Here is a 21,475-nt window from a genome sequence, read left to right as displayed (position 1 = left end):
GGTACGAGGTGGAGAGAGGGTAGGGCAGCTATGTGCAGTTGGGAGGTTAGGCGGTCAGCAGGGGAGTGGTGGAGGGATGGCAGAAAAGCAGAGAAGTTAAATGCCTGTGTGCAATGGTGGAATGAGGGCTATGTAGTGCTGGAGTGGGATCAGGGAAGGGGTTGGGTGGGTGAGGACGACAACTAACGAAGGTTGAGGTCAGGAGGATTACGAGAATGTAGGATATATTGCAGGGAATGTTTCCACCTGCACAGTTCAAAAAAGCTAGTTTTGATGGGAAGGATCCAGATGGCACAGGCTGTGAAGCAGTCATTGAAATGAAGAACATTGTGTTGGGCAGTGTGCTGTTTCTTGGCCACAGTTTGTCAGTGGCCATTCACACAGACAGACAGCTTGTTGGTTGTCATGCACAGTGGTTGCAACTTAGCTTGTAGATCACATGACTGGTTTCACAGGTAGCCCTGCCTTTGATGGGACAGGTGATGTTTGTGACTGGACTGGAGTAGGTGGTGGTGGTGGTGGTGGTGGTGGGAGGATGTATGGGACAGTATTGTATCTAGGTCTATTACAGGTGTATGAGCCATGAGGTAAGGGGTTGGGAGCAGGGGTTGTGTATCGCTGTATCGATGGACGAGTATATTGTGTAGGTTCTGTGGACTACCACTGTGGAGGGGTTACGAGGGGAATGCTCCTCTTTGGCAGGACGGTGGGACTTTGGGAAGTGGTTTGACACTGGAAGGATAAGGCACAGGAGATTTGTTTTTGTACAAGGTTGGGAGGATAATCTTGGTATGTGAAGGCTTCAGTAAGACCCTCGGTATATTTCGAGAGGGACCACACATCACGGCAGTTGCAACAACCATGGGTGGCTAGGTGGTGTGGAAAGAACTTCTTGGTATGGAATGGGTGGCAGCTATCGAAGTGGAGGTATTGCTGGTGGTTAGCAGTTTTGATATGGACGGAGGTACTGATGTAGCCATCTTTGAGGTGGGGGGGGGGGGTCAACGTCTAAGAAGATGGCTTGTTATGTTAGGTTGAGCAGGACCAGATGAAGCATATGGGGGAGGAGTTGTTCAGGTTCTGAAGGAATGTGGACAGGGTGTCCTCACCCTCAATCCAGAAGACAAAGATGTCATCAGTGAATCTGAACCAGGTGAGAGGTGAAGGATTCTGGGTGTTTAGGAAGGATTCCTGTAGATGGTCCAGATGGCCTATGAATAGGTTGGCATAGGATGGTATCATGCAGGTGCCCATAGCCATACATCGGATTTGTTTTCTAAGTGATGCCTTCAAAGGAGAAGTAATTGTGGGTGAGGATATAGTTGGTCACAGCAACTAGGAAGGAGGTTGTTGGTTTGAAATCCTTCAGGCGTTGGGAAAGGTAATGTTCAGGTAATGTTCAGCGGTAAGGCCACGGGCATTAGGGATGTTAGTATAAAGAGAGGTGGCATCAGTAGTGACGAGCAGGGCACTGTGTGGTAAAGGAACATCAACTGTGGAGAGTCGGTGAAGGAAATGGTTGGTATCTTTTGTATAGGATGGTAGGTTCTGGGTAATAGGTTGAAGGTGTTGGTCTGTGAAAACAGAGATTCTCTAAGTGGGGGCACAGTAACTGGCCACAATGGTGCATCCTGGGTGTTTGGTTTTATGGACTTTAGGAAGCATGTAGAAGGTAGGAGTGCGAGGAGTGGTAGGGGTGAGCAGAGAGATGGACTCTGGGGAGATATTCTGGTGTGGGTCTAAGGATTTGAGGAGTGACTGGAGATCCTGCTGGATTTCTGGGATGGGGTCACCGTGACAAAGTTTGTAGGTGGACGTATCTGACAGCTGGTGGAGTCCAGCCAGGCAATCCTTGTGTGACTGGATTGAAGAGTTCCTGAACAGAATGCAGCATGTCATTCTCAGTGGAGAGGTCTTCAGACAAAAAAGTAACTCCAAATGTGCTGCAAGGGAGTTTTATAAGACCATTTCTTTTCACAATATATATAAATGACCAGTAGATAATGTTGGACATTCATTGAGGCTTTTTATGGATAGTACTGTTGTGTTCAGAGAATTTGCAATGCTAGGAAATTGTGGGAAAATGCAGGAAGATCTGCAGAGGATCGACACTTGGTGCAGGGAATTCCAATTGGCCCTCAACATAAACAAATGTAATGTATTGTAAATGTATAGACAGAACCCAAAGAGCCATTATTGTATGCTTACACAATTGCAGAACAATCACTGGAAGCAGTTCTTGCCATAAGGGGGGAGGGGGCACTCTGGAAATTATTAATTTGTAATTTTATCACACACACACACACACACACACACACACACACACACAAACAAAATAATAAAAATAAAAAATGTTGTTTTTTAACCAGTTGTTTGTCTGTTTGTCCATCTGTCAAAACCCCTTTTTCTCTTTGTTTATTTGTCCAAGACTCCTTTTAGTACATTGTTTGTACATGTGATATACGACAGTGGTAAACCTGGTTAATTTACAATACAGTAGTCATTTTGACTATATTGTTGACATAATCAAAATGTATGATATTGTAGGTTGGTGTACTACATTGTTTCTACGTGTGATAAAAGCAGTTATTAAGTGAGATGACATGATAAGCACAACATAAACTATATTATGAATTGACATTTAGTAAAATTTGGTAAATAGGATTTACTTATTACAGTTTTCCATAAATTCAGACAAAGAATAGAAGCAGTGGTCAAGCATAAACTGTTTTAACTTTATTTTAAATCCATTTTAGGTAAGCAGGCAAATGGTTATATAACATAGCTCCAGTTTGATACACTCTTTTGTATTTACTGTTTCATGTGTAGGTTCATCTTCTTCCTAGTTTCATGTGTGTGTATATTGTAGTTGTGTCTGAAGAGGTTTTCCTTTTTTAAGATGCTCACTTTTGTGAAAATTAGTATTTCATGTTTATACAAGCAAGGCAGCGGCAATATTTCGAGAGCTTTGAAAAGTGGTCTACAGGAAACCTTGCATTTAGCTTTTTCATCACCCTCTGATAATCCTTTTCTGTATTTCAAATGTTTTTGTAGAATTTGTGGAATTCCCCCAAAAGATTATTCGGTACATAAGTAGCGACTGTATACTACAATGGTACATTGTTACCACTGACGAGCAGCTTGTATTCTGAGTGAGGATCCTAACAGCATATGCTAGTGAATTCAGGCTCTTATTTAAATTGTTTAAGTGCACCTCCCAATTCAAATCTGCCTGAACATGAATGCCTAGAAATTTTGTATGACTGACCTTCAACACATTTTTTCCTTCAGTAATGAGAACTGGGTTTGCAGGATGGAGGTTTAATGTGGTGTGTAAGTTAACTGTCACAGTTTTTTTCTCAGAGTGTATGATGAGCGTATTGGTCCTGAACCAGTGCATTAAGGTATGCGTAACTAATAATGCAGCCTCCTGCAGCTTTTACTCTGGAACAGTAGACCTATCAAGTTGAAACTTATGTCACACAGTAATGTCAATGGTCCATTGGTGGTGTAATAAACATTAGCTTCTAAGCCAGTCCAAAAGATATGGCCATTTATGTCACATATTTGATACTCTCAAACTTGCTCATCAAAACTTATAGTTTACTCCATGTTGACCTGGAATCATGATGTTTGGAAAGAAGCAAGGTTTTACAGTGCAAGTAAAGGGAAAAAAATCAGAAAATTGTTAATTTATAACAAATGTTTCTCTTTTTATTTGTTATCTGACTTCAAACTTGAAATTAAGTCCTTCTTGTAATCCCCAGAACCAATATGCTGCCCGTACCAATGCCAATAACAGACAAAAATTGTCAAGATTGTTGATTCCCAGAGTGGATGAATTGTCTATGGATATAATTAAATGCATGTGGAACCCTCAGAGTGCAAGACTTATTCACACCTGACCGATTTATCATTTTTTTTCTTAAAGAACTCCGAAACTGCAGCTAGCAATAAAAATGTTTCTGAGTACAAACTTAAATTTCCTACAAATTTTACATTAAATTTCCTACAAAAAAAAAGATTCTATTCATTTTTTTCTGTGAGAGTAATAGTTTCTGCATTGCAGAGGATGGAAAAATCACAGATTAATAAAAACAGAGAGAAAATAACTGTGAACTGTTAATTGACGTAGGTTAAGAACCAATATTAAGTGTGTGTACCATCTCTTAAGTGCAATAAAAGAATGTCGTGTTCTGGGGAGATAACAGGGTGGAGGTGGCAGGGATTAAGGGTAGAAAAACAATAAAAGATGGGGCGCTGGAGTGTGCTCGTGCACTCTCCCGCATTATGGCTCTGCAAAATGAAGAGTGAGCAGGTGATTCCCTACTCTATCTATTCCACTATGTAACAAGGAGCAATTACAGTGTGTTTCACAGAGTTATACGAAGTGTCTGCAGCATGCCTTGTGAATCACTGGCAACACAATGTGCAGATATGCCCAAGGGGTGAGGGCTGTTTTCCACAAACTGCATATGAAATACACATAGGAGTTACTAATAATACTAATGCAAGAAACCCACATGGATGGAATCTACGTAAATCTCTTCACACAGTTATTCACTTTGGGAGGGGAGATTGATTCTTAGTTGTCCTGTTTGGCAGCTGTAGCATTCTTCTGGGAAAGGCAACTTTCCCCACCACGAATGCTGCTTGCTTTTCATTATTCTGATGGGCTATACCTCCCCAGTTTTTTCTGTGCGGTTATCTTATGTGAGAAGACAAAATAACTTCACTGAGCTTGTGTTTATATAGTGTTAAATTAGTACTTATTTGCACTTGTTATGTGAGCTATTATGTAAAAAATTTCAACAGCTGGAGCTGTCAGCAGATTCCCACACTGAAGGGCCTGTCCCAAGTGTAATGTACTGTCAATATGCATTTTACAATATCAATTTATTGTCAGCAGTATCACTGAGAGGACTTCTTTTTACCGTGTGAAAGGTATCATATGCATAACCCCAGCCTCAGCTCTCCCAGCATCTGAAGAAACCCAGAAGCTTAAATTGTCTCCCTCTGCAAATGAAGTAGGTCAGTAGATCTTATGAAACAGCAGATGTTTCAGTTATCACAATGGTGACAGAAGTGCAGTAATGTTCTGGTCATTCAGTAATTCACTACTAAATAACTACAACAGAACTACACAGCTTTACAAGAAGCTTTCAGTGAGAGATAAAGGCTAATGCCACACTTACCAATCCAGTCCAATCCAATCCAAACCCTTTCCCATCAACACTGCGTACGTCACTGACAACATAACAGGTACAGACTGAGCACTTCTGAGCCATCGTTTATAAGAATGAATGTTACAGAAGTGCTTACTTACCAATGCAAATAAATAATAATTTAATAACTGAAAATAACTCCATTATGTAAGCACAAGCTCAATGAAGTTATTTTGTCTACTTACATATGAGAATTGGACAGGAAATGCTGGGAGGGTATAGTCTGTCCCTAAACTGAATAGTAAGCTGCACTCATGGTGGAGGAAGTCACCTTTCCCAGAAGTTCTCCTGCGAACCTTGCACACAGTTTTAATCTGCCAGGAAGTTTCATATCAGCGCACACTCCGCTTCAGAGTGAAAATCTCATTCTGGAAACATCTCCCAGGCTGTGGCTAAGCCATGCCTCCACAGTATCCTTTCTTTCAGGAGTGCTAGTTCTGCAAGGTTCGCAGGAGAGCTTCTGTAAAGTTTGGAAGGTAGGAGATGAGATACTGGCAGAAGTAAAGCTGTGAGGACCGGGCGTGAGTCGTGCTTCGGTAGCCCAGATGGTAGAGCACTTGCCCGCGAAAGGCAAGGGTCCCGAGTTCGAGTCTCGGTCGGGCACACAGTTTTAATTTGCCAGGAAGTTTCATGTAATACTTTTGTTCTTAACCCACTTCATTTAACAATAAAGATTACTTTTATAACATTAAAGCATTATTTTTAATAACCTACAGTTTTACCGTCTCCTTCAGTACAGAAACTATTAGTCCTATATAAAACTGAGTAGGATATTTTTTGTAGGAAGTTGGAGATAATCCAATTTCATGTAGGAAAACATTTTGGTTGAAGCCACAGTTTCTTGGGTCATTCAAGAAAATTGTAAAGTGACCTTTAAAGGTCATCCTCTGCTTGCACATCCACACCACTGTGCTCATATCCCGTCAGTTCAGACTTTTAGTACGGACTATTTGTTACCTTCATTTCTACTGATAGGAACCCCTGGGGAAAGTAGCAAAAGGTTGTAGATGACAGCAAATACATCTACAAGTTGATGACAGGGACTTTTATTGTGAAAGTAGGGCAAAGACTACGGAATGAATCTTCAGTAGGAAACTTCAGATATGATACCAGAAGTGATAGGGATTGCACATTATTAGAATTGGTTTGGAACAACAATATGATTGTACTTCACACATTTTCCAGAAGAAAACAAATACCTCTTTGTTTGCTGCATATTTGGTAAGATTGGGACCCATACTCTTTAATATTTCAATAAGGCAGGCTTTGCATCAGTTTTTAGCTATTCTCACTTTTTTGTGACATAATCCTTCATCATGCATAACAGAAGCAGTGGCAGAGTCTGATAAAGTCTCAGCAACAGAGGAAGATGAAGAACTGAGTGGTGAACTTAGTGATGATGACACATTTTGTCATATTGAAAAGTCTACTATCGACCACAATTGTCTCTACTTGTTTGCGCGAACTGACCGAGAGAAAGAAGAATGGTAAGTGTAATTAAGGAGATTTCATACTTTCTTGGTTATTGTTTTGTTGATTACTTGATTGTGCTAGTACTAATAGGTTTTTAACTGGTTTCATAACTTTCATGAACAATACCACAACAATTCAGGTATGTAACAATGTATAACCTGTTTACTTGTGAGGACTGAAGATGGTGCTCCTGTACTAATCTCCTTAAAAGCTCTGCTGTGGATTGTGGTCAATCTAGCACTTCTAATTCTTTTGAGAGACAAAGGCAGATAGTATGACGTAATCAAGGGTCAAAGTGCATTACATGATGTAAGATCTTATTCATTGGCCTTAATATTCAAAATTATTGCACTTTGTAGCTAGCCCCTGAAAATCCTGAAAGGGAACATTAGGTCTGTACATGAGACATGTCCTGATAGCTCATTTGGAAGTTTTTTGTCTACAAAAGGCAGAGATCTAAATTCATTTCCTGCTTCAGCACACCATTGTAATCTGTGATGAACAACAACCACCACAATCCATTTGACGTGAATTGCTGGATAAAGATCCTTAACATTTCCATGTAGTGCAGTCTTCATTGCTGCTCCTACATGTTTTCTACAGCTGTTAACCTGCCTTCCATTAGGTAATTGTGTCAGTCTTTCCTTGTCTCTTGAAATCCAGCAGAGAACCTCCATAATTTTCTACCTTGTGCTCACCTTCTTATGTGTCCCATCCATCTCCATTGAAATTTTGTCATTGTCATAATTACATCTTTACTCCATATGTTCCCTGATCTATTTGTTTGGTATCTTGTGTATTCTACGAACCATGCTTTTTCAGTGGTTTTCACATTAATAGTCAGTGTCTCAGTGCCATAAGTCTAAAGTGGTAGTACACATCTTATTGTAAACTTTTCGATTCAGATACATTAGAAACTTCATTTTGAAATCTGTATTTAGTTTTCCAAACACACTCTCAATCATTTGTATCCTCCTGTTTATTTATTTTGCTATCCGTCCTGTGGTTTAGCTCCACTACTCTAAATAGAAAATCTCATTGACTCACAGCCAACAGATGAAGTAACATATTTCTAAGGATCCCATTGGTAATTAATCAGTTACGTACAATACAATTAGCATACTGTGTTTAAATTTCTCCATTTCACAAATGCACATCATCTAATAGAACTGAAGCTATTTTAGTCAACCCATCTTGTAATGTGTTGCGATGAACTGTTCCCATAGAATTTCAAGATTTTCTATGAGTGTTGCACCTTTGTACCCATTTTTATCTTAAGATTTTTTTAAATAAAAATTCTTCTGGTATCCTGCATGTCATCTGCCATAGCCTGTTTCATAATTTTTTTGGATTGTAGATTTGTCTGCTACATGTCAGTATGAAAGTGGGACATCATAAATTGAGTATGAATTGATAGAAAATCAAACACTGAATGCAGTATGTATCTGAAGAAAGATCACTACCAACAAACTAAGAGGACATTCTGAACAGTGGACAGGTGACTGCGAAAGGCAGAAAGAAGTTTGTTCAGTTTTTTCTTTGTGCCCATCTTATGCTCAGCATCTCCTACTTTATGAGAAGCGATCTATCCCAACATTTGTAGTATATGTGTAAATTAACATTTTGCTTTCTGTGTGATGGAAGACATAATCGTGTAGATCCCAGTGACTATAGCTATTCATTACTAGTGTAGCATTACCCATTTGTGGTAACTGTTAAAAATTAAGCGTGAGATAACTTCGTTGCTAATGCCTGTAAAACTGTTTTGAGGTCTCCTACCAACAGAAAGCCCTGAGAATTCTGATATAGGAGTGGGAAAAATTCCTTCAGTGGGAATAAAAAAGAAAACATCACTGTGAGTTTTTCTAAAATTATATATGGACATATACATGATGACATATGATAATAGAACACTTTTGTTGGTGGAATATTAGTCACCTCAGCCATTTCATTGAAGTGATGTGTATGTGCCAATGGGGTGGTGTGTATGTGCCAATTACCGCAGTAAGATAGATCATGACGAAGACATGGCAGACAGGAGCTATTGTGTTTGGACATGTCAATAACAATATTGTGAATGAAGGTGCCCAACTTGTAGTGTTTCAACACGGACTGTCCAATCTGTTGAGAAGGAATGGTGTAGCACTCACAGCCATGTAGCACACGGTAAGAACACATGTCACAAAACTATACTTAACTGACAGGGACTGGGGACGAGTGTCACACCTTGCCCTTGACTAAGTTTCAAACTCCACTTGAACTGCAACTGTCGGTGAGTGCAGATCCATCTCAACCTGTTTCCAAATCAATATCCCAAAGGAAACTGTATGCAATGACATTTGACATCAGATGTCTCACAAAAGCCCATTTCTCAGAGCAGCATCACATCGTTAGTGGACCAAACTGGGCCTTAGCTTACTGGAGGCATTCTTTGTGGACCAATGGATCACTATTTTGCCTATTTACAAATGATGCAATGTGTCTAGTGCATCAGTGGCATAATGAGGCATTTAACCTGCACTATGTGGGTGTGTAATTCACGCTGTAGTCTTACGATTTTTCTTTGTCACACAATTTGTGAATCTTGAGATGGAAGAGTTAGAGGAGCAGTGCATCAGTATTAAATTTTGCATGAAAGTCAAGAAAACCTCCACAGAGAAATACCAAATGGTGCAGGAAGCCTACAGTGATGAGTGCTAAAGCCATACTCGGAGTTACAAATGGTTCACACAGTTTAAAAATGGCCAGCCAGATGTTAACTGACCCTCATTCAGGATGCCCTTCGACGTCTACCGACGACACTCATGTTGTCAGGAACATCAATGAAATTGTGCATTTCAATTGAAGAATGAGTGTCCAAAAGATTGCAGAAGAATGTAACATTTCAGTTGGAGTGTGTCGTGAAATCCTGACCAAGCATCTTGGAATGCATCTTGTTACCAGCAAGTTCATCCTGCAGTTCATGAGTCAAGACCAGAAAGACTTTCACCTCACACTCTGTGAAGAACTTTTGGATCGCGCGAATGAGAATGAGGTATCCTGTAACAGAATCATAACTGGTGATGAGACATGGGTACATGGTTATGATTTTGAGACCAAGGTTCAATCTTCACAATCAGTCAGGAAAAGTTCTCCAAGACCAAAACAAACTCAGGTCAGGTCAAATGTCAAAACCATTCTGATAGTTTTCTTTGATTAGTTCATCATGAATATGTGCCACAGGGACAAATTGTTAATCGATGGTACTATCGGGACATGTTGCGATGCCTGTGAGAAAATGTGAGAAGGAAGTGGCCTGAAATGTGGCGAGACATTTCATGGCTCTTGCAACATGATAACGCACCCACACATGCATCCGTGATGGTGCATGACTATTGCACAAAAAACGGATTCGCTGTGCTGCCTCTTCCTCCATACCTTCCAGATCTGGCCCCTGCAGACACTGTTATTTTTATTTCCAAAGTTGAAAACTGCATTGAAAAAGCGATGATTTGCAATGATAAATGAGATAAAAGAAAATTCGCAGATGTTGCTTTGTGCGATCCAGCAAGAGGTGTACCAAGACTGCTTCCAGAAGTGGAAATGGCAATGGGAGCAGTGTATCAATTGTGGAGGGGAGTATTTTGAAGAATATCATTCACAATAATTAACAGGTAAGTGTAGAAAAATTTTGTGAACAGTGTTCCGGAATTTTTGAACTGAACTTATATCTCAACTTTAACATGTTACTCGAAGTAATGATGTTGTATGCATGTTTCATAATTGACTGCAGTCTCATTAAGCATTCTAAAGTAATTAGTTTTGCATTGCTGGTTATTCAATTTTGCGTTGAAAGTGCCGGACACATTGACATGTTCCAAGCTAAATTGAAGGCTTGTGAGTATGCTGACATTTATTTTACCATAAGTGGAATTTTCTATTCCTTGTGCGTTCTAAGATCTGGTGATGGTTGCATAGTCAATTGAAACTAGTCATCACTTTTTAATGTTTTATAATGTACACGATCTAGAAATTATAAAAAATTAAAAAAAATAATTTGTAGAAATCTGATTTGTTTGTTATATTAAATATGTTTAATGCCTTCCTTAATTTAGCTGTTTCTTAATCTGTGTACTCTGATACAACCTTTCAAAGTCCTAAGAAATCTCACTTCAGTGTTTCTTATACTGTGACTTTCGTTATAAGATGCAACACATATATTTTTTTTAACATCTTACTATTTCAACCATAATTTTATATTTTGTGTCACTTAGTTCTTGTACTTATGTTCCTTAAGCAATCAGTGTGGAATCAGCATAATAGTTCACTGAGTTGCTTGTTAGTCACCAGATCATCTGCTGTTACTGCTTTCCTTCCAAAATACTGTTTCATGAGAGAGTTGATATTTGGACACGCAGTGGCACTTAGGTGGTGGCCTGTGCTGCAATGAAACTGTCTGAGTGTCTCTTTTATTCTTAAGTATGTTCATATCAGAAAACCAGCTCTTCTTTATGCAGATATTATTCACTGAGAGATGATGTCCCTCACACATATCCAAACTTTTCTTTGCTCATGTCATTCATTAGCTTAATATTATATTAATATCTTCTACAGATAATTTTGAAAACAACAGAATCTGATGAATTACATTATCTTTATTTTAATTTTTTGAAAGTATAGTAAACCTCACCACTGAGATCTCACTTCATCATATTGCTAATGCATATGTAGTTTTACAACACATTATTTTATTTTCGTTGAATATTTTCTAAAAGAGAGACTAGAGTGATTAAATAATTATGTGGTTGAAACTGGGAAGCATGGAAAAGTCTGTGTACTGGACTCATAAGGTGACATGGTGGTCACATGGCAGGAGTTTTTATACAAAATTGGCAGTTTTTCAGTTCTTACTCAGCCTTCTACATTTAGATTTTACCTTGTTCCTGTAGAATGACCTCAAAGAGCTAATATGGAACGGTGAATCTGCGATTCGACTGTTGTTTGGCTTTATTATGGAACATTATGTGTTAAAGGGAATAGTGATTGTAGCTTAACCTCCAGGAACGCAAGGATAGAAAAATCTGATGAACACTATTAATAATACGAGAGAAAGAAAGTTGCTACTCACCATATAGCGGAGATGCTGAGTTGCTATAGGCATAATAAAAAGACTCATACAATCATAGCTATCGGCCATTAAGGCCTTTGTCAGCAGTAGACACACATATACACACGCACACACACACTCACGCAAGCACAACTTGCACACACATCTTCAGTCTCAGAGAGCTGAAACTGCACTGCGAGCAGCAGCACCAGTGCATGATGGGAGTGGCGACCAGGTGGGGGTAAGGAGGAGGCTGTGGCAGGTAGGGGGAGGGATGGTATGGTGGGAGTGGTGGACAGTGAAGTGTAGCAGTTTAGACGGAGGGCAGGAGAGAAGGTGCGGAGGGGGGGAGGGGATAAGTAGCGGAAAGGAGAGAAATAAAAATAAAAGAAATTAAAAGACTGGGTGTGGCGGTGAAATGACGGCTCTGTAGTGCTGGAATGGGACCAGGGAGGGGGCTGGATGGGTGAGGACAGTGACTGACGAAGGTTGAGGCCAGGAGAGTTATGGGAACATGTATTGCAGGGAAAGTTTCCACCTGCACATTCAGGAAAACTGGTGTTGGTGGTAAGGATCCATATGGCACAGGCTGTGAAACAGTCATTGAGATGAGGGGTATCATGTTTGGCAGCGTGTTCAGCTACAGGGTGGTCCACTTGTTTTTTGGCCACAATTTGTCGGTGGCCGTTCATGCAGACAGACAGCTTGTTGGTTGTCATGCCTACATGGAATGCAGCACAGTGGTTGCAGCTTAGCTTGTAGAGCACATGACTGGTTTCACAGGTAGCCCTGCCTTTGATGTGATAGGTAATGTTAGTTGTCAGCAGTGACCTCCGCCTGAGAGATGGCTATGACAGTACCTCCGTCCATATCAAACCTACTAACTACCAGCAATACCTCCACTTCGACAGCTGCCACCCGTTTCATACCAAGAAGTCCCTTCCGTAAAGCCTAGCTACCCGTGGTCGTCACATCTGCAGTGATGAGCAGTCCCTCTATAAATATACCGAGGGTCTCACTGAAGCCTTTACTGACCGTAATTGTCCTCCCATCCTTGTACAAAAAACAAATCTCCCGTGCCTTATCTTTCCAGTCTCCCACCACCTCTATAAGTCCCACAATCTGGCCACAGAGGAGCATTCCCCTCGTAACTCAGTACCATCCGGGACTGGAGCAAGTGAAATACTTTCTCCGCTAGGGTTTCAATTACCTCTTGTCGTGCCTTGAAATGAGAAATGTCCTACCCAGTATCCTTCCCACCCCTCGTACCATGGTATTCCGCCGTCCACCGAACCTACACAATATACTTGTCCATCCTTTCACAACCCCTGCTCCCAATCCTTTACCTCATGGCTCATACCCCTGTAATAGACCTAGATGCAAGACCTGTCCCATACATCCTCCTACCACCACCTATTCCATTCTGGTCACTAACATTACCTATCACATCAAAGACAGGGCTACCTGTGAAACCTGTCATGTGATCTACAAGCTAAGCTGCAACCACTGTGCTGCATTCTATGTAGGCATGACAACCAACAAGCTATCTGTCCGCATGAATGGCCACCGACAAACTGTGACCAAAAAACTAGTGGACAACCCTGTAGCTGAACACGCTGCCAAACATGATACCCCTCATCTCAATGACTGCTTCACAGCCTGTGCCATATGGATCCTTACCACCAACGCCACCTTTTCTGGATTGCGCAGGTGGGAACTTTCCCCGCAATAAATCCTATGTTTCCATAACCCTCCTGGCCTCAACCTTCATTAGTCACTGTCCTCACCCATCCAGCCCCCTCCCTGGTCCCATTCCAGCACTACAGAGCCGTCATTTCACCGCCCACCCAGTCTTTTAATTTCTTTTATTTTTATTTCTCTCTTTTCCACTACTTACCCCCTCCCCCCTCCGCATCTTCTCTCATACCCTCCGTCTAAACTGCTACACTTCACTGTCCGCCACTCCCTCCATACTATCCCCCCACTCCCCGCCCCAGTCTCCTCCTTACCCCCACCTGGTCGCCACTCCCATCATGCACTGGTGCTGCTGCTCGCGGTATAGTTTCAGCTCTCTGAGACTACAGATGTGTGTGCAAGTTGCACTTGTGTGAGTGCGTGTGCGTGTGTGTATGTGTGTCTACTGCTGACAGAGGCCTTAATGGCCAAAAACTATGATTGTGTGAATCTTTTTATTGTGCCTATCGCAGCTCAGCATCTCTGCTACATGGTGAGTAGCAACTTTCCTTCCCTCGTATTGTTACATTCCATCCTTGATTTTCCATTGTTTGATGAACACTATTACTCTGTTATGACTACCATTTTCCATGGGAAACTAGGGTATCCCGATCTCAACAGTGAGTAGCTGTACCTAATTTGGACTTTAGGTTTACGTTTAGTGTACACATACTACAGTGACATCACCACCTCATGTTCACCGTTGGTCACTGGTCAGTGATATGTATTGTAGGCAAGAGGCTAAAGATACTCTTCCAATAGGAACTCCAGACTTAACTACTGACAGACTGATTCACCACTTACTGACAAGACTCTTTCTCAGTTATGAGATGTTTAATCTGTAGGCACAGCTGGAATGAATCAACACCCTCTCAAAATGATAAAAAATATGTATTTCTCCTACAGACATCATGGTAATAATTGTTCTCTGTGTATATAATATGATGCTTCTGGAGAGACTTATACAGCAAACCACTTTCTTCAGGGACCTGATGAGATGGAGGCTTATAATACTAGTGGGAGATATAACACCCATGTACAGCTCCATGTGTAGTGTTCCCTACATTATCATAAATATTAAGTAGGTGACATTATATCTCACTGCTTTGACCAAAGGATTAGTGCCACTCCGTTAATGTTCTAAGTGAGACTATCTTTTACTATCTTTGTTAGCAGCATAGTTTTCACAGTAAGCAACCCTCTTCATTGTTCTTAATATGTGCATGATTTCTCAGTTTTCTGTTCTTCCTTCAGCCACACAACAATAATCCAAATGACAATTAGATGGCTTAAGGGACAGGTTAATAAAATGTTTTTAAGCTCTCAGTCGAGAAGTGTATATGCATCTTTTTAAACACTGTGTTTCTTGTATTAATTTTCCAATATTGAGAATGAAGGATTCTGTATTATACTTAAAGAAACAATGACGTTTTAGGATCTCACATTTGACCTTAAGCTTAACTCATAGTCCATGTGATGAAAGAAAAATGACATTCGGTTGTAGCTTGTCTATTCAGTCCATTCACTTGCACAAAACCCTACTTTACAGTTCCTGAGTTCACTCTCAACACAGTAGTCTTAATTCTTTGCTAATATAAATTTAGTATTTAGTGATAGTGAGCCTAATTCTCTTGAAAGTCACAGTTGATCAAAATAATACTACAAATCATAATCAGGTGCAGAATCATGTTTTGTTATTCACAACATGAAAGTTGTAAAACACTAGCCACATGCAAGTTGTAATGAACATTACTGTACAGAGTGAGTCACTGATCTTCACTGACACAAAGATCACAAAACTGTTAGCATGTTCGTAATGCACTTTTATCAAGATGTTAGTTTAACAATAATGGTATGTAGACTCTCAATAAATGTTACTGAGTGTGAAACCAATACAGATAAACTGTTGCCAGGGAGATTGACTCGATGTTTAAACAGATATGTTAATTATGTGTTAACTCATCAACAGTTCATTACACATATATCTTACTCAAATGATTGCTGGGCACAAATTGAAATTTTTTGGGTTGATAGATTTATAAAGTGAAATAATGGTATTTTGTGGCCTTGAATGTTATGTCATAGTGTGTAAAACTTAAAGATGAAAATTTAATAATGTAGGTTACCTATTAGTTCCAATAATGATTTGGTTTACTTAAAAAGAAGGATAGTTGGATAACCATAAAATTATCATGTTCAAAATGGTGTTAGGTTAGTCATTTCTTTAATTAAGGGCTTAACTGAATACTGGAGAGTGGGCATAGTGCTGGCTCATATGGCAGAAGTAATTTTGAATAGATACTGATTTTAATTACAGATAGCTTTTAAGTTTATTCATTTTTTGGAAAAATGACCCAGGATATTGGAAAGTATGGAATGTTGTCTTTCAAATGAGTGGTGTCAGTACTCCTAAATGTACTGATTAGCTCACACTAATAAATTTTTAACATTACATGCTTAGCAGTAATTTCAATTAACATGGGTTGCAGCAAAAGTAACTGCACCATTCTTATCAGTGAATTGAAAACTACCCCCTGAATAACAAATTTAAGAGAAACATCTTATGTATAGCTACAGTATTTGGCAGTTTAGAGTGTATTTGGTGTACACACAGTATGTTTAATTAGATACAGTTGAAGTATACAGGAAAAAAATTAATTGCTCAGCAGGGGTAGAGTAATAACAGATGGAATAGTTCTTACTTGCCCCCACCCCCCATTTGGATTGTGTGGACAGATATTGATAAGTAGCTGACAAGATAATTCAGTGCAAAGCAACAATAGACAACTTAAAATTAATCACAAATCAAACAGAAATTTTCACATGGTGTAAATTGGAATGGAATCTATTTTTTAATTTAAATGTAACTGAAATTCTCCATCTATGCTTGTCCAAAAAGTATGTAACTTTAGCTATTCATTCCTGTCAGATCTTATATATGCTTTCCTCATTTGTTGGAACTGATTATATGTGTTACATTACCCTGAAAAAAGGATAAGGAGCAGTATATATTCACCATCATATCTTAGTAAACGATATGGCCGAGAATCTAAGAAAATTCTGGTTATACATAAAGTCACTATGTTGGTCGAAGGCAGTCCCCTGAATCGTCAACCATTCTGGGGTAATAGATGACAACAATAGGAAAACTGAAGTTCTAAATTTCATATTTAAGAAGTCATTCACACAGGAACCTAATACAAACATACCATCATTTCACTTTCATGCAGACTCCCCCATGGAGGATATAGGAATAGATATCCCTGGTTTAGTGAAGCAACTGAAAGAGTTGAAAACAAATAAATCACCCAGTCCAGATAGAATTCGAATTCGGGTTTACAGAGAGTACTCTGTGGCATTGGCCCCTTACTTAGCTTGCATTTATCTGAATGTCTCACCCATCACAAAATATCAAGTGACTGAAAAACTGTGCATGTGACGTCTCTATATAGGGTAGGTAAAAGAAAGGACCCACTTAATTCCAGGCCAATATCCTTAACATCAGTCTGCTGCAGAGTTGTTGAACACATTCTGTGTTTGAATATAATCAATTTCCTACAGACAGAAAAGCTCAGCACAGATTTATAAGGCATTGCTTGTGCAAATTTCGGGTTGTCCTTTTCTCACACAATGTTCTAGAAACCATGGATGTATGGCAACAGGCAGATTCTGTATTTCTAGAATTCCGGAAAGCATTTGAGACTGTGCCCAACTGCAGACTGTTGATGAAGGCCTAAGCATATAGGTTAAGTTCCCAGATATGTGAGTGACTCGAAGACTTTTTAAAAAGTAGAACCCGGTATGTTGTCCGTGACACTGAGTGTTCATTAGAGGCAAGGGTATCATGACAAGTGTCCCAGGGAAGTGTGGTAGGACTACTGTTATTATCCATATACGTAGATGATCTGACACACAGGATGACCTGCAATTTACAGCTGTTTGCTGCTGCTGATGATGTGGTGTATGAGCAGTTGTTATTGTTGAGTGACTGTAGGAGAATACAAGGAGAGGTAGACAGAATTTCTAGTTGGTGTGGTGAATGGCAGCTTGCTACAAATGGAGAAAAAATATAAATCAATGCGGATGAGTAGGAAACACAAGCCTTAGGCTTCGAATACAGCATTAGTAATGTGCTGCCTAACACAGTCTCCTTGATTAAATTTGTAGGTGTAACATTGCAAGGTGATATGAAATGGAATGAATGCGTCAGGTTGGTAAAAGGGAAGGCAAATGCTGAACTTTATTTTGTTGGGAGACTTTTGGGAAAGGGCAGCTCATCTATAAAAGAGACAGCATATAGAACACCAGTGCATCCCATTCTTAAGTACTGCTCGAGTGTTTGGGATTCCCACCAGGTCACATTAAAGGAAGACATTGAAGCAATTCAGAGGCATGCTGTTAGTTTTGTTACCAGTAGTTTCAATCAGTATGAAAGTAAAATGGAGGTGCTTCGTGAACTGAAATGGAAATCGCTGGAAGGAAGATGATGCTGTTTTCAAGAGTCAGTGGTGCAGAAATTTAGATAACTAGAATTTGAGGCTGACTGGAGATTGATTCTATGGCTGCAAGCATACGTTTCGCTTAAGAACCACAAAGATAAGATGAGAGAAATTAGGGCTCATGTGGAGCTTATAGACAGTCAATTTTGACTCATTATGGTTGCAAGTTGAAATGGAGTGGCAATGGTATGTGGTACTCCCACCATGCACTTTACAGTAGCTTGTGTGTGTGTGTGTATGTGTGTGTGTGTGTGTTTGTGTGTGTGTGTGTGTGTATTTGATTAGTTGTTAAATAAGTCAGGATTTCATTCAACTTTTTCCTTGCAGTGCCACATATTACACAGATATTAATTAATGTTGCTCCAAATCATGTAAGTAGCTTTTCATATCTCTTTATTCTCTTTTTTTTTCATGTTTGTCACATTTGCCATGACTTATTGAAGAAGTGATTCACAAAGACAGGGTCCATAACTGTCACTGCTTCATATAACAATCCTCATTTACCATATTTCTTTGCTTCATATACACATCATATTCCATCAGTTCATTATATTATCGTCACCAGCACCACCATCACTTCGTACCTCTTTGTTACAATATTATTAAAAATCAGAATTGTATGTATAGCTTTGACTTATTCACAAAGGATGACTCTAAATAATGACACTTCACAGCAGCAAAGAACAAAACTTTACAACTTTCTTTTCTTCACATAACAGACAAAACTTTAATTACTGTAGACATTACTTCACTTTAAACAGTGTATTTTTCTCTTGTATTTTTATTTCCATTACCATTACTACAGATACATGAGGGGCTTTTTTCCTAGTTTCTGCTGTTTCAGCCTGAATAGTAATAATTTGGCACATTATTACTGGACAACCACTTTCATTTTTGCAGCCTGAATGTACTTCAAATCTTTCCTTTAATGCTGCTGCACAAATTTCATACATACAGCTTTCTCTTTTTTTCATATTTCTATATTATTTCTTTGTAAAATGTCATTATTCCATCCTGTGTTTTCCGTTGTTTGATTTTATCTTATTTCACCATTTTTCCATGACCTCCTTCTGAAATAGATTGGTTATTATTTACACAAATTATATCATTACTGAATCCAAACATAATTCTTTTTTTTTTATAAAATTTGTTAATGGAATGAGCCTTTGCATAACATAACCTCCCATAATAGAAGGTGATTGCCTCTTTCTTATAATCTGTTGATAGTTGGCGAAGGGAGTGATCCCAGAAAAGAAGAATGGAATCACCCAGTTGCGGAAGATTGGACAAATAATTTAGTCACTAAAGTTCATTGAACCCCTTACGTACGTATTAATGGATTCACAGTTTGTCAGGACTCCTGTTCCTCCATCGAGTTTTTCAGTTTTTCTTGAAATCCAACAACTGCTGTTGGTTTTCACTGAATTGAATTGAATTTTATTTGATCCTGTAAGATTACATTGTGTACAGTAAATGTACGTGTAATATTGGATGTGTCAAAGTAGTAACATTCATTATCACTTATTTTTCTACACCTTTAGCTTACACTTTTACATAATTGATAATGAATAACAATATATACAAATTTAATGGCATAAGTATTCTGCAACACTGTGAAACTGTTTCTCAATGAGATAGTCTTTAAGTTTCTTTGGAAAGTCATTTTCAAGTACACTATCTTGCAGGCTTTGAGGCAGACTTCTTAGTAGTCTGATACCACAGTACTGGAAATGCAACACACAACACGCAATACAACACACAACATATTTGAATGGACTGCATTTTGTGAATAATACTTCATTGAACATAGTACTAGGTACAGAAAGCTGATTGAAGTTTGAAATTAATAGTTGTGAGATTCTTGGGGAAAATTTAAGTGCATATTGAAGTGATAGGCTAATGGGAAATGTAGGTGGTGTATTTGTCACAGTAGACAAGAAACTCAAATTCACTGAGATAGAAACTGTAATCATTGGTGGAGACTTTTAATTGTCTAGCAATCAATTTGGATGCTTTCAGTTTAGTTAGTGGTGGACATGACAAGACATCCTATGGAGTATTGCTAAACGTCTCCCATGAAAACTACCTAGAACAGATAGTTCAGAAACCAATCATGATGGAAATATATTTCCTCCAATGGCAACAAATAGATCTGACCTCTACGAGGATGCCAACATAAAAACTACAGTTATAACTAGGAATAACACAATAAATATATCACCATTCTACTGTTTATTGACACAACACTGATACAAATAATTCTGTTACCAAGAGCCAAGTTGTAGATGAAAACTTTATGGAAAATTATATAAATTGATGGTGGTTATACCAATGTCCAGGAAGTGAAATGCAGAATTCCAGCAGAGATCACAAGTCCATTGACTGACTAAGCCTTCCAAGTTCCAGTGTAGCATTTGGATTATAAGTCCAGAGCGGAGATATAATAGTGATGGATGTCACAACTAGCATCAGTGACCATTACGTGGTTGTGACAACAATGGTTACCAAAGTACAAGGAATTACTAGAACTAGTAGAAAGATATATGTTTTCAGTAAACTAGATAAAAAAGCAGAAGAATCCTGTCTCAGCGAGGACTTGAAACATTCAGCACATCACAGGAGCTTGTGGAGGAACTACAGCTCAAGTTTAAAGGAATAGTTGACCATTCACCAGATGACATCTACCCAGTAGAACAGTTCATAATGGGTGTGACCCCCCATGGTATACATTCAATGTAAAGAAACTTCTAAAGAAACATAGACTACTACATAGTAGATGTAAAACAAAGCATAAGGCTGTAGACAGAAAGGTACTGAGTGAAACCCATTTTGATGACGAGAGCAATGAATTAAGCATTCATTGATGACGATAGCAGAATATTGTTAAATGATCTTTCACAAAATCCAAAGAAATTCTGTCATATGTAAAGGCCATTAGTGGGTCCAGAGTTAGTGACAGTGGACTCGGATTTGAGAAAACGATGGTTCAAACCTGTGTCCAGCCATCCTAATTTAGGTTTTCTGTTAATTTCCTAGATTGCTTCAGGCAGATGCCAGGATGGTTTCTTTGAAAAGGCACGGCCGATTTCCTTCCCCAGTCTAATGACCTCATAGTCAGTGGGACATAAAATACCAATCTCCTCCTCCTCCTCCTCCTCCTTGTCCTCCAAAGTTTGTGACCAGTTAGTCGTGAATCAGAAAGGAACTGGAATTGAGAGTAGCATGGTGAAAGGTGAAATGCTTACCTCTATTTTCAAATGTACTTTACAAGGGAAAACCCAGAAGAATGGCCTTAATGTAACACTTGTACCATTGAAAAGGTGAGCGAAATATCTTAGTCAAGACAAAAAGGAATTAGAGACATCATCTGCTAGTGGGCATTGATTTCTATCAATGAGGCAAGTTGAAAATGTGTGCCGGACTGACATGCAAACCAGGGTCTTCTGCTTACTAGGCAG

At 39.2% G+C, this 21,475-nt stretch overlaps 1 protein-coding gene across 2 annotated transcripts in view; it reads left to right on the top strand.

Annotated features, from left to right (window-relative positions):
* LOC124802758 (testis-expressed protein 2) overlaps positions 1-21,475 on the top strand; it is a 314,369-nt gene that overhangs the window by 169,955 nt on the left and 122,939 nt on the right. For both annotated transcript variants that reach the window (XM_047263750.1, XM_047263749.1), the window contains exon 7: positions 6,553-6,712. In XM_047263750.1, the coding sequence (XP_047119706.1) occupies positions 6,553-6,712 (160 nt within the window). The remainder of the gene's footprint in view (positions 1-6,552; positions 6,713-21,475) is intronic.

This window comes from Schistocerca piceifrons, chromosome 6 (genome assembly GCF_021461385.2).
Source record: "Schistocerca piceifrons isolate TAMUIC-IGC-003096 chromosome 6, iqSchPice1.1, whole genome shotgun sequence".
NCBI lineage: Eukaryota > Metazoa > Arthropoda > Insecta > Orthoptera > Acrididae > Schistocerca > Schistocerca piceifrons.
This window is presented reverse-complemented; position numbering and strand designations above follow the sequence as displayed.